This window comes from Macaca thibetana, chromosome 1 (assembly GCF_024542745.1).
Source record: "Macaca thibetana thibetana isolate TM-01 chromosome 1, ASM2454274v1, whole genome shotgun sequence".
Lineage (NCBI taxonomy): Eukaryota > Metazoa > Chordata > Mammalia > Primates > Cercopithecidae > Macaca > Macaca thibetana.
In genome coordinates this window covers 133,693,924-133,706,994 of record NC_065578.1, presented here as the reverse complement: position 1 = coordinate 133,706,994, position 13,071 = coordinate 133,693,924, and the positions used below count along the sequence as shown (strand labels likewise).

The following is a 13,071-nucleotide window of genomic DNA, read 5'->3' as shown; positions in this document are numbered from 1 at the left end:
AACAAAAAGTATGAATTATTTATTTCTGGAATTTTCCACTTATTTTCAGACATTGGATAACTCTGGATAATGAGAGACTATTGTAAATGAAATAGACTTTGTCTTCAAATTGCTTTACTCACAGACTCATTTGAGAAAAGACAAACCAAACATTAAAGATTTATAGTGTGCTGCACAATCCGTTCATTATGGCAGCTAAAGGAGAGACCCCTAACTAATCACGAGGTTGTAGGATTGTGGGGGTAGGGGCTGGAAAAGGGAAGCTGTGGTATAGTAGGGTGGCTAAGAGCATTCTTATGCAATAGGGTCAGACCTAAGTTTGAATTTCATTTCTACTATTTACTATTTATATATGACCTCCCATGAGTTACATCTTGGCCTCCCCCATCTGTAGAAACATAACAGTACCTACCTAGTCTCTGAATTTAGAGTATTAGGCAAGACAATGCATGCAAAGTGTTTTGCACAGTGATTAGAATATAGTATGTGTTTAGTAAATGCTAGTTGGCTTTTGTTTTCTAGAGGAGAAAATCCTTCAGCTCAATTCTGAAGGATGAGAGAAGTTAGTCAAGCAAAGAAGGAAGTGGAAGATTTTCTAGGTAGAGGGAATAATGTGTTCCAAAACACTAAGGCATGAAACTGCCTGGCATGTTTGGGATGCAGGTGGGGCTTAATGTTTGAGATGGATTACAGAACTTGAATATGGAGAAAAGGGGATGGAAGAGGAATGTAAGATGTCTCTCAGGTTTCTGTCTTTGGTGGATAATGGTGCCATAGGGAATGTAGGAAGACAGACAATTTGGAGGGAAATAAAAGTTTATTTTAGGATTTTGAGTTTAGTTTTCTTGTGGGACAACCAGGTTAAACATTCAGTAGACACTTTGATTTTTAAATCTTGAGATACAGAAAGAAATCTGAGTTGGAGATACAGATTTGAGAATTGAGTTTATGGATGATAAAGCCATGGTTATGTATGAAAATGATCACTTTCCATAGTTTGTACAGAAAGTGAAAAAATAAGTAGAACAAGAGTGGAACCACTGTTTTAGGGGAGCTAAAGAGAAGCTCTTAGACTTCCCTCAGGAAACTGAGGAAGTGTAATAATTGAGTTTTGAGGCTGTTCCTTGATTAACATTCTCTTGCCTTTGTTTATTCTGGAGAGAACACTGGGTAAAACATTGCAAGATTTATCACTGCTGCAAATTTGAGCCACGTATGTCCCTTACAAACAAGATGGAAGAAAATAACACATTGTGTTAGACACTTAACTTGTTTTACCTTCTGTTGCTGATTGAGACAGAGTCTCATTCTGTTGCCCAGGCTGGAGTGCAGTGGTGTGATCACAGCTCACTGCAGCCTCAACCTCCCAAGGCTCAGGTGATTCTTGTACCTCAGCCTCCCAAGTTACTGGGACTACAAGCATGTGCTACCCTGCCCAGCTTATTTTTGTACTTCTTGTAGAGATGGAGTTTTGCCATGTTGCCCAGGCTGGTCTTGAACTCCTGGGCTCAAGCAGTCCACCTGCCTTGGCCTCCCAAAGTGCTAGGACTATAGGCATGAGTTGAGCCACCGCTCAGGCTTACCTTATATTATTTAATTACTGCCATTTGAAGTAGGTTGTATTGTCCTCCATTTATAGGTGAGGACATTTTAATTTCAGAGGTTTTAGTTAACTTGCCCAAGGTCAGTAACTGGAAGAGCAGATTTTTAAATGAGGGACTTAAGAATCAGGTAGACCTATTTTTTCCACTTATGCCATGATTGTATTAGAGATATTTAAGCAGAACCCTGAAGGAGTGGATGGATTTGAACAGGTAGCAGTGGGAATAGAAAGTAGGGAATATAAGAGGAGAGTAGTTGAGTAAGGCCATAGAGGTCTTTGAGTGCAGGGCAAAGAATTTGTGACCTTTTAACATAAGCAGTGAGGAAGTCGCAGAAGGATATGTGTTATATTATTAATTGTTTAACTCTTACATAAAATAATACATTTATTGTTGGAACTGTAGAAAATACAGGAAAAAGTTCAAACCAGGAAATAAATTGCCTGTAATCCAACTATCCAGAGATAACTTTTCTTGCCATTTTGGAGTATATCCTTTGAGAGATTTTTTCCCCCTCTTTTATCTTTTTATGTATATATGTGTGGATGGAAGGAGGGCGTTTTTTTTTTTTTTTTTTTTTTTTTTTTTTTTTTTTTACATATTTTATAAAATTAGGATTATACTACAGTATGTACTGGTTTGTAATCTGTTTTTTAAGCCTAATAGTATATGTTGAACATTTTTCTATGTCATCTAAGTGTTAGGAAGATTAAATTAGCAGTGTGTACAGTAGATATGGGGAGTCTAAAAATAGGATCATTTAGAAGACTATTGCAGTGTTCAGACAAGAAAGTAATGAACATCTGAACTAAGGTGATGTCAGTGAGCCTAAGATAAATTGCTGAAGTAAGTGCAATACATTTGGCAGTTGATGGGATTATGGTATGTTAAAAAATGAACCTGGGTATGGTGGCAAGTGCCTGTAGTCCCAGCTACTCAGGAAGCTGAGACAGGAGGATCACTTGAGTCTGGGAGTTTGAAGCTATAGTGTGCTATAATCATGCCTGTGAATAACCACGTTTCACCAGTCTGAGCAGCATAGGGAGACCCCATCTTTAAAAACAAAACAAAAGATGAAACTAGGGTTTCCTACCAGGAGGGCTAGAGTGATGTCAGTAGCAGAAATAGAAGAGATAAGAAGATCACTTCAGCTTTGAACAACATGAGTTTAAGATATCCATGGGACATTTAGGTGGAGATGATCTGTAATAGCAGCTACTATTTATTGAAAACTTGTTATATGATAGATATTGTCCTAAGTTCTTGATGTAATTACTTAATCCTTAAACGACATTCTGTGAGGCAGGTATTATCTGTATTTTATTGGTGAAGAAACATCAGAAAAGAAGTAACTAATCCTTATGCATTCTGTGAGGCAGGTATTAATCTGTATTTTATTGGTGAAGAAACATTCAGAAAAGAAGGAACTTGTCATGGTCTGATGTTAAGCCATTTCTGTCAGGCACAAAAAAGCTCTTTTTCTAACTTGTAAATGTGGGACTAAAATTTCTGAAAAGGCCTGGTTTTGCAGGCAATTCGAATAAAGGCAATTGCTGGAACTATAGAAGTAGCTAAGAATGCCACTTGATATAGTATAGATTACCCTGATTTGATTATATGAATGTATCAAATTATCACATATACCATGAAAATATGAATGAGTATGAATCAATAAAAAATAATTTCAAAAATAATATAAGGTAATGAAGAAGTGCTGTGAATAGAATCTTAGATCCTGTGGCCATTGTAGGAGTGAAAGAGGAAGAACTTTCAGAAAGGAGAAAGAAGGAGGCTTGAGATAGGAAGGAGAACTGAAGGGACCTGGAAACCAAAGGGGAGTTGAAGATCTACATTGTATCGGGCACTTGACCTATTATCTCAGTTAGTTCTCATTGTTACCCTATAGCAGTGGTTCTCAATTGGCATGATCTTTTCCTAGGAGACATTTGGCAATGTTTGGAGACATCTTTGGTTGTCACAAGTTAAAGGGGTTGCTACTGGCTTTTAGAGGGTATAGTCCAGGGATTAAACATCCTATAGTGCCTGAGACAGCCCTTATAGCAAAGAATAATTTGGCCTAACATGTCAGTAGTGACAATGTTGAGAAATCTTGCCCTGTGGTATATTAGGTCCATTTTATAAATGTGGAAACAAGGAAAGTAACTCAGTCATATAGCAAGTAAATGGCAAAACTGGGATTTCAACCCAGGTCAGAATAGGAAGTTTGGGTTCTTTCCACTTTACTCTGTTGCTCCTTGGATCCCAGTACTTGGGGAGGCTGAAGCAGGAGGATCTCTTGAAGCCATGAGTTTGAAACCAGCTTGGGCAACATAGTAAGACCCCCATCTCGGACCGGGCACAGTGGCTCACACCTGTAATCCCAGTACTTTGGGAGACTGAGGCAGGTGGGTCACGAGGTCAGGAGATCAAGACCATCCTGGCTAACATAGTGAAACCCTGTCTCTACTGGAAAAAAAAAAAAAAATTAGCCGGGTGTGTTCGTGTTGGCAAGCACCTGTAGTCCCAGCTACTCAGGAGGCTGAGGGAGGAGAATTGCTTGAACCCAGGAGGTGGAGGTTGCAGTGAGCCAATATCGTGCCACTGCACTCCAGCTTGGGCGACAGAGCGAGACTCCGTCTCAAAACAAAACAAAACAAAACAAAAAAAAACATCTCTACAAAAATTAATAAATAAAAATTTCATGAAGAGAAGGGATGAGTACTATTATTTGATGGAGTAATAAGGTCAAAAAGTTTTCTTTGACAGAGAGTTGAGTATGTTCTCCAGAAAAGGGGGCACTGAACTGAAAGGAAGGTTATTAGTGGAGCAGTATCCCAGATCATGCTTTTCCAGGTTCATCCAATGGTAATTCTCTACCTCTTCTATTCCACTGAAACCAGTAAGAGTAAATGTCATGTAAGAAGACCCAAGGACATTTTGGAGAGAAAGGTAATGATTATAGATTTTTTCCTAAAATTATTAAAACTACATGGTAAACAAAAAAGAAAACAGGAATATAAATTTGCTAAGAAATTAATATTTGATAAGCCAGGAATAATATATTAACAGAGATAGATTAGAATTAGACAAACCTGGCCGGGTGCGGTGGCTCACGCCTGTAATCCCAGCACTTTGGGAGGCCGAGGCGGGCGGATCACAAGGTCAGCAGATCGAGACCACGGTGAAACCCCGTCTCTACTAAAAATACAAAAAATTAGCCGGGCGCAGTTGTGGGCGCCTGTAGTCCCAGCTACTCGGGAGGCTGAGGCAGGAGAATGGCGTGAACCCGGGAGGCGGAGCTTGCAGTGAGCCGAGATTGCGCCACTGCACTCCAGCCTGGGCGACAGAGCGAGACTCCGTCTCAAAAAAAAAAAAAAAAAAAAAATTAGACAAACCTGGATACAGGTATGATTTCTGCAGTTCACTAGGTTATTTTATTTTTTGAGATGGAGCCTTGCTCTTTCACCCAGGCTGGAGTGCAGTGGTGTGATGTAGGCTCACTGCAACCCCGGCCTCCCAGGTTCAAGCAGTTATTTTGCCTCAGCCTCCTGAGTAGCTGGGACTACAGGCATAAGCTACCACACCCGACTAATTTTTTGTATTTTTAGTAAAGATGGGGTTTCACCATGTTGGCCAGGCTGGTCTCGAACTCCTGAGCTTAAGTGATCTGCCTGCCTCAACCTCCCAAGGTGATGGGATTATAGGTGTGAGCTACTGCGCCCGTCCCACACTGTTTTGCTTTGTTTTGTGTTTGTGAGACACAGTCTTGTTCTGTCACCCAGGCTGGAGTGTAATGGCACAATTTGGGTTCACTACAACTTCCACCTCCCAGGTTCAAGCGATTCTCCTGCCTCAGCCTCCCGAGTAACTGGGATTACAGGCACCCCCCACCATGCCCAGCCAATTTTTGTATTTTTATTAGGGACAGGGTTTCACCATGTTGGCCAGGCTGGTCTGGAACTCCTGGCCTTAAGTGATCTGCAGGGTTTCACCATGTTGGCCAGGCTGGTCTCAAACCCCTGGCCTGAAGTGATCAGGCCACCTCTGCCTCCCAAAGTGCTGGGATTACAGGCATGAGCCACTGTGCCTGGACCCACACTAGGTTATTTTGACCACCACACAACACTCCACCAGCCTTGGTCTCCTCCTTTACAAATTGAAGCTACAGGTCTTACTGTCTTTTTTGTTTTTTAGAATTAAGTGAGATAGTCTAGCACAGTGCCTGGCATATAATGGGTGTTCCTTTACTGTTGAGACTGGAAGGCAGATTATAGTAGGACTATGAAAGAAATAGATATTTTAAAATAGGTTGCATTTGTATATTTAAAATTTTGAAAGAAGATAATAGAAGGCAGTCTGCATGGTGGAAAATAACACAATATACATAGAAAATATTTTGTCAAATTATTTAAGTAACTAATATGCATTTACATGTGAGCACATAGAAAGGGTTAACGTATGGGAGTGGAAGATGGCCAGATTCTTCTGCTTCCCAGAAGAATCTAAGTTGAAACCTGAAGAAGGAATTAGACTTAGGCAGAGAAAAACTGAATGAGAGAGGTTTGGGAAAGTACACCAAAGGTAGGGTGAAGATTCTATGCAGATGCCTGAAGACAGCTGTTAAGGGAAACTACCAGTGACTTAGGACACTGAGTGCTGAGTTAAGATGTGGAGGGAACGACTGATTAGGAGAGGTAAGCTGGAACCTGGTCTTTATAGGACTTTTTGAGGAGTTTAGATTTTATCCTGTGAGCATTGGGAAGGTTTTAGGCATAGGAATAATTGGTTAGATTTATATTTTTGGTCACTGATGCTGCAGTGTGGGGAGTGGATTAAAGGGGGCAAATCAGGAGACAGTATAGAAATAAGGAGGGTATAGTAGTACAGATGTAATTAATTTGATATAGATAGTGAATCAAGGATGATTCCAAGGTTTCTGGAGTTACATTCCAACTCTAAAAAGTATTAAATTAACAGAAATAATAAAAGCTACCATTAGGGCTCTAGGGTAAGAGATATAATCATGATATTGCTGGTAGCAATATAAATTAATCTGGTCATCTTGGAGAGCTTTCAAGCGACATGCAATGGAAGCTGTAATAATACTAATGCCCCTTTTACTTATTGACCTTACTTTTGTTTGTTTTGTTTTTTTTTTTTTGAGACGGAGTCTCGCTGTGTCGCCCAGGCTGGAGTGCAGTGGCCGGATCTCAGCTCACTGCAAGCTCTGCCTCCCGGGTTTTTACGCCATTCTCCTGCCTCAGCCTCCCGAGTAGCCGGGACTACAGGCGCCCGCCACCTCGCCCGGCTAGTTTTTTGTATTTTTTAGTAGAGACGGGGTTTCACCGTGTTAGCCAGGATGGTCTCGAACTCCTGACCTCGTGATCCGCCCGTCTCGGCCTCCCAAAGTGCTGGGATTACAGGCTTGAGCCACCGCGCCCGGCCTTGACCTTACTTTTGAATACCATTCAAGAAATTCAAGAAAAGTGGCTATAAATCGTGCACTATTTGTCCAAAGTGGTTTTGTTTTGTTTGTTTGGTTTTTTTTTTTTTTTTTGAGATGGAGTCTCACTCTGTTGCCCAGGCTGGAGTGCAGTGGCATGATCTCAGCTCACTGCAACCTCTATGTCCTGGGTTCAAGTGATTCTCCTTTTTTTTTTTCTTTTTTTTTTGAGACGGAGTTTTGGTCTTGTGCCCAAGCTGGAGTGCAATGGCACGATCTCAGCTCACTGCAACCTCCGCCTCCCGGGTTCAAGTGATTTTCCTGCCTCAGCCTTCTGAGTAACTGGGATTACAGGCATGTGCCACCACACCCAGCTAATTTTTTTGGTATTATTTTTAGTAGAGACAGAGTTTCACCATGTTGGCCAGGCTGGTCTTGAACTTCTGACCTCAAATGATCCACTGGCTTTGGCCTCCCAAAGTGGTGGGATTATAGGGGTGAGCCATTACACCCAGCCTTGTTTTTTTTTTTTAATTTTTAATTTTAATTTTATTTTTTTTGAGACAGACTGGCTCTATTGCCCAGGCTGGAGTGCAATGGTGTGATGTCAGCTCACTGCAACTTCTGCCTCCTGGGTTCAAGTGATTCTCCCACCTCAGCCTCCCAAGTAGCTGGGACTACAGGTGCACGCCACCATGCCCAGCTAATTTTTTTGTATTTTTAGTAGAGATGGGGTTTCACCATGTTGACCAGGCTGGTCTTGAACTCTTGACCTCAGGTGATCTGCCTGCTTCGGCCTCCCAAAGTGCGGGGATTACAGGCATGAGCCACCACACCTGGCCTTTGTTTTTTTTTTTTTTTTTTTTTTTTTTCAGGCAGAATCTCAGTCTGTAACCCAGATTGGAGTGCAGTGGTGCGATCTTAGGCTCACTGCTACCGCCACCTCCCGGGTTCAAGCGATTCTCCTGCCTCACCCTCCCGAGTTGCTGGGACTACAGGTGTGCACTACTACGCCTGGCTAATTTTTGTATTTTTAGTAGAGATGGGGTTTTACCACGTTGGCCAGGCTGGTCATGAACTCCTGACCTCAAGTGATCTGCCCACCTTGGCCTCCCAAACTGCTGGGATTACAGGCATGAGCCACTGTGCCAGGCCTGTCCAAAGAGATTTTATATTAGTACTGTTTATTACAGAAAAATTGGAAACAACCTAAATGTTCCAACAGCAGAGGATTAAACTTTTTTTTTTTTTTTTTGAGACAGAGTCTCGCTCTGTCACCCAGGATGGAGTGCAGTAGCACGATCTCGGCTCACTGCAACCTCTGCCTCCCAGGTTCAAGCAATTCTTCTGCCTCAGCCTCCCAAGTAGCTGGGACTACAGGCACGTGCCACTACACCCGGCTGGTTTTTTGTATTAGTAGTAAAGACCGGGTTTCACCGTATTAGCCAGGATGGTCTGGATCTCCTGACCTCGTGATCCACCTACCTCACCCTCCCAAAGTGCTGGGATTACAGGCATGAGCCATCACGCCCGGCCTTAGTTAAGCAGTTTTTAAAAATATATCAATAGGGTATGGGCTTGGTGGCTCATACCTGTAATCCCAGCACTTTGGGAGGTTAGGATGGGAGGATCGCTTGAGCCCAGGAGTTCAAGACCAACCTAGGCAATATGGCAAAACCCTGTCTCTACAGAAAAATACAAAAATTAGCTGGGCATAGTGGCACATGCCAATGGTCCCATCATTCAAGAGGCTGAGGTGGGAGGATCGCTTCAGCTCAAGAATTCAAGGCTGCATTGAGCCATGATTATGCCACTGCACTCCAGCCTAGGGAACAGAGTGAGACCCCATCACTACAAAAAGTTAAAAAAAACTAGCCAGGAGTGGTGATGGGTGCCTGTCATGCCAACTACTAGTATAAGTGGAGGCAGGAGGATCACTTGAACCTAGGAGTTCAAGGCTGCAATGAGTCATGATTGCACCACTGCACTCCATCTGGGCAACAGAGTAAGACCCTGTCTCAAGAAGAAAAGAAAAAAATTGTTTGTACATAGATGATGATTTAATAGGGTTGGGAGATGCAACACTGACGTGTCAATCTGTGCTTACACCAGACAACTTAAAGAGAATAAGGAATAAGGAAAGGGAAGGATAATTAGGTCCTAGCCATAGGGGACAAGACCATTAGAAAAGTTGTGTTTTAAAAGGAAAAATGGGGGAATAGAGGATAACTTCTCTGTTTCCATTACCTGGCAGACCCCAGAAATGGCTTAATATTGGCTTATTTTGCATATAGTCTACAGTTAAGTTGCAGTTAGCTGCTGTATTAGGCTGTTCTTGTGTTGCTGTAATTACCTGAGACTGGATACTTTGTAAGAAAAGTGGTTTAATTGGCTCATGGTTCTGTAGGCTGTACAGGAAATGTGGCATCTGCTTCTGGGGTGGCCTCAGGAAGCTTCCAATCATAATGAAAAGCAAAGGGAGGGGACAGGTGTCTCATGCATGGTGGGAGCAGGAGGAATAAAGAGGAGTAAGTGTCATACTTTTAAAGAACCAGATCTTATGTGAACTCAGATCAATAACTGACTTATCATCAAGGGGATGGCAACCAGGTCATTCATGAGAGATCTACCCCCATGATCCAAACACCTCCCACCAGGCCCCGCCTCCAACATTGGGGATTATATTTCAATATGAAACTTAGAGGGGACACATAAACTATATCAGCTGCTAAGAGATTTCATTTCCTTTACGTGCACTTATGGCTGAAATTTTCCATAATAACTGTGGATAATTCACATGTTTAAGTAGATTTTAGTTTGGTATTTGATTAAAAGTTCATAAAATGGAACAAGAGGAAATTAGTTATTAGCAAGAATGTGGAAGAAAAGTCGGAATTAAAAAAAAAAAATCTCAGCTGGGTGCAGTGGCTTATGCCTGTAATCCCAACACTTTGGGAGGTTGAGGTGGGTGAATCACCTGAGGTCAGGAGTTTGAGACCAGCCTGCTGCCTGTAATCCCAGCTCTTTGGGAGGCTGAGGTGGGAGGATTGCTTGAGGCCAGGAGTTCAAGATCAGCCTGAGCAACATGGCGAGACCATCTCTACAAAAAAAATAAATAAAAAAATAACTGCTGTGGTGGCACATGTCTGTAGTCCCAGCTACTTGGGAGGCTGAGGCAGAAGGATCACTTGAGCCCAGGAGTTAAAAGTTGGGGCATCAGAAATTTTAGACACTTAAGCTGATTTCTTTGATGTATTTAACAACATACATCCAGAAAAGTGGATCATTTGGGTGCTAAGGGAACATCTAGAATCTGCTTTAGTCATAATTTTCTTTTTAGCTGGAATTATTTTGATCTGGAATTAGCTTTTTCTAGAGAAAAAGCTGATATAAATGGGATGGTTTTGAGATAAGCAATGAAGGTTAAGGAAAAACAGCCTGTAGATCAGTTAGATTTCCAAGGCATTTGTTGAAATGAATGGATAAAGTAGATTGAGATGAAGGGGTGATAGATGGGAGAAAGGAGGAAGTTGCTGGAATGGCAAGTTTTTGGTGAAGTATTATTCCTTGGTTTATTGGCAGTAGAAGGGATATAAGGGTGGTGCAGGTCAGCCATTTGGATAATATTTGCTGTATATGATCCTTGCAGAGGGCGAGCTAGAGCTAAGGGGCCAGGCCAGGCATGTTGGCTCATGCCTGTAATCCCAGCACTTTGGGAGGCTGAGGCAGGCAGAGCGCTTGAACCCAGGAGTTTGAGACCAGCCTAAGCAACATAAGAAGACCCTGTCTCTACAAAAATATTAGATGGTGTGCACCTGTAGTCCCAGCTGCGTGGGAGGCTGAGGCAGAAAGATCACCAGACCCCAGGGAGATTGAGGCTGCAGTGGGCTGTGATTGCACCACTGCACTCCAGCCTGGGTGACACAGTGCGACCTTTCTTAAAAAAAAAAAAAGAAAGAAAGAGATGGGACCCTAGTAAAGATGAAGTGGTTAATCATCTTTATTAGGGCAAAGTTTCTGGCTGTGTGACTGGAGATGATATTTACAAATAGGAGTGAGAGATTTGGTAATGGTTGGAATGGATTGAGTCCACTGTTGTCAGATGGCCAGGAGAGTCTAAAGGGGCAGTTCTGGACTTGGAGAGAAGTCCATGACAGTATTAATATACTTCACTGTTCACAAAGATGTTTCACACTCATTGGCTCACATGATACAACAACCTTATGAAGTAGGAATCATTATCTGCATTTTGCAGGTAAGAAAACTTAAGTCTCAAAGGGGTTGATCCAGTGGTTCTCAGTTCACACTACATAATAGAATTACGTGGGAGATCTTTTTAAAAATACTGAGGACTGGGCCTTACCCCCAGTAGTTGTGTAGTTGTTCTGAGGCTCCACTATTCATGTTTTTAAAATGATTCAGGTGATTCTAACATATAGCCGTGGTTAAGAACTACAGGGTCAAATGTCTGTCCCAGCCATAGAGCCAGTAAAGTAGCAGAGGCAGAACCTGAAACCTGGTCTTTTGTCTCTGAGCCTCATATTTTTCATTTGTTTTCCCCACACTCTGATTTTTCAGGTTTCATTTAAGACCATTACATTATCCCTTAGGAAGCGTGTATCAGTTAGGGTTTATAGGCTACAGAAACCAACTCTGACCAGCTTTCCTTTTTTTTTTTTTTTTGAGATGGAGTCTTGTTCTGTCACCAGGCTGGAGTGCGGTAGCGCAATCTCGGCTCACTGCAACCTCCGCCTCCTGGGTTCAAGCAATTCCCCTGCCTCAGCCTCCTGAGTAGCTGGGACTACAGGCACGCCACCATGCCCGGCTAATTTGTTGTATTTTACTAGAGATGGGGTTTCACCATGTTGGCCAGGATGATCTTGATCTCCTGACCTCGTGATCCGCCCACCTCGGCCTTCCAAAGTGCTGGGATTACAGGCGTGAGCCACCGCGCCTGGGTCTTTTTTTTTTTAAGGGCTATTTTTGAATAATAGTGAGTATTTCACAGAATTGAACAGAAAAAAAAAAGGCTAAATAGACTGAACAAAGTTCAAGAACTGGGGCAGCTTTAGGGAATCTAGGAATAGGAATGGAAGGTCATCTCTATAGAACCAATAGGAACTCCAGCTGTCTTCTGTACCCATTTGTCTGCAAAATTCCAATTCCTGTAGAGAGACTCCGTAGGTCACTGCCCCTGGGTCAGGGGTCGTGTGGTTAATAACCCCAAAAGAACCACACCAAGTTAAGGAGGGGCAGTTCCCCAATGGATGGAATACTGAGCAGACCCAAACAAGAGTTTCTCATTACAAAGCCCTTCCTGACAGCCCTCACTGCAAGTCTAGGCTCCCCTGTAGGTACTCCAGTAGCTCTCCACCCCCATTCTTTTGGCTCACTGCAACCTCTGCCTCCTGGGTTCAAACGATTTTCCTGCCTCACCCTCCCAAGTAACTGGGACTACAGGTGCACACCACCACATCCAACTAATTTTTCTATTTTTAGTAGAGACGGAGTTTCGCCATGTTGGCCAGGATTGTCTCGATCTCTTGACCTCGTGATCCACCTGCCTTGGCCTCCCAAAGTGCTGGGATTACGGGCGTGAGCCACCGCACCTGGCCCCCATTATATTAAATGCCTGTTTCCCAACAAACTATAAGCTATGAGAAGCCAGAGGCCAAATCTATTCTATGATATCCCTCAGTAGGCCCTCCGTGTTTGGTGAATGGAATTCCAGAAAAATTTTAGGTCGAAATCGCAAACTTGTGGTTCTACTCCTTTTCCAAGGTAGGTGCCCACTACAGCTTTGTAAAGCCTGCCACCCTATGTGCTATCTGGACCCTCTGCCATTTCCACTATCCCCTCTTTCATCTCTTCTCTCACCTTGTTAGGTAATTGCTGGCTTCAACCGCCTTCGGCAGGAACAGCGAGGCCTGGCATCCAAAGCAGCTGAGTTGGAGATGGAGTTGAATGAGCACAGGTGAGAAAGTCAGGGAGCAGCAAACAGTAGGACAGTTCTATGGGCTACTCCGT

The 13,071-nt window shown here is 42.8% G+C and overlaps 1 protein-coding gene across 8 annotated transcripts in view; it reads left to right on the top strand.

Moving 5' to 3' along the window:
- Positions 1-13,071, top strand: part of PFDN2 (prefoldin subunit 2) — a 184,729-nt gene that overhangs the window by 169,987 nt on the left and 1,671 nt on the right. For all 8 annotated transcript variants that reach the window (XM_050759529.1, XM_050759531.1, XM_050759530.1 and 5 more), the window contains exon 3: positions 12,930-13,018. In XM_050759529.1, the coding sequence (XP_050615486.1) occupies positions 12,930-13,018 (89 nt within the window). The remainder of the gene's footprint in view (positions 1-12,929; positions 13,019-13,071) is intronic.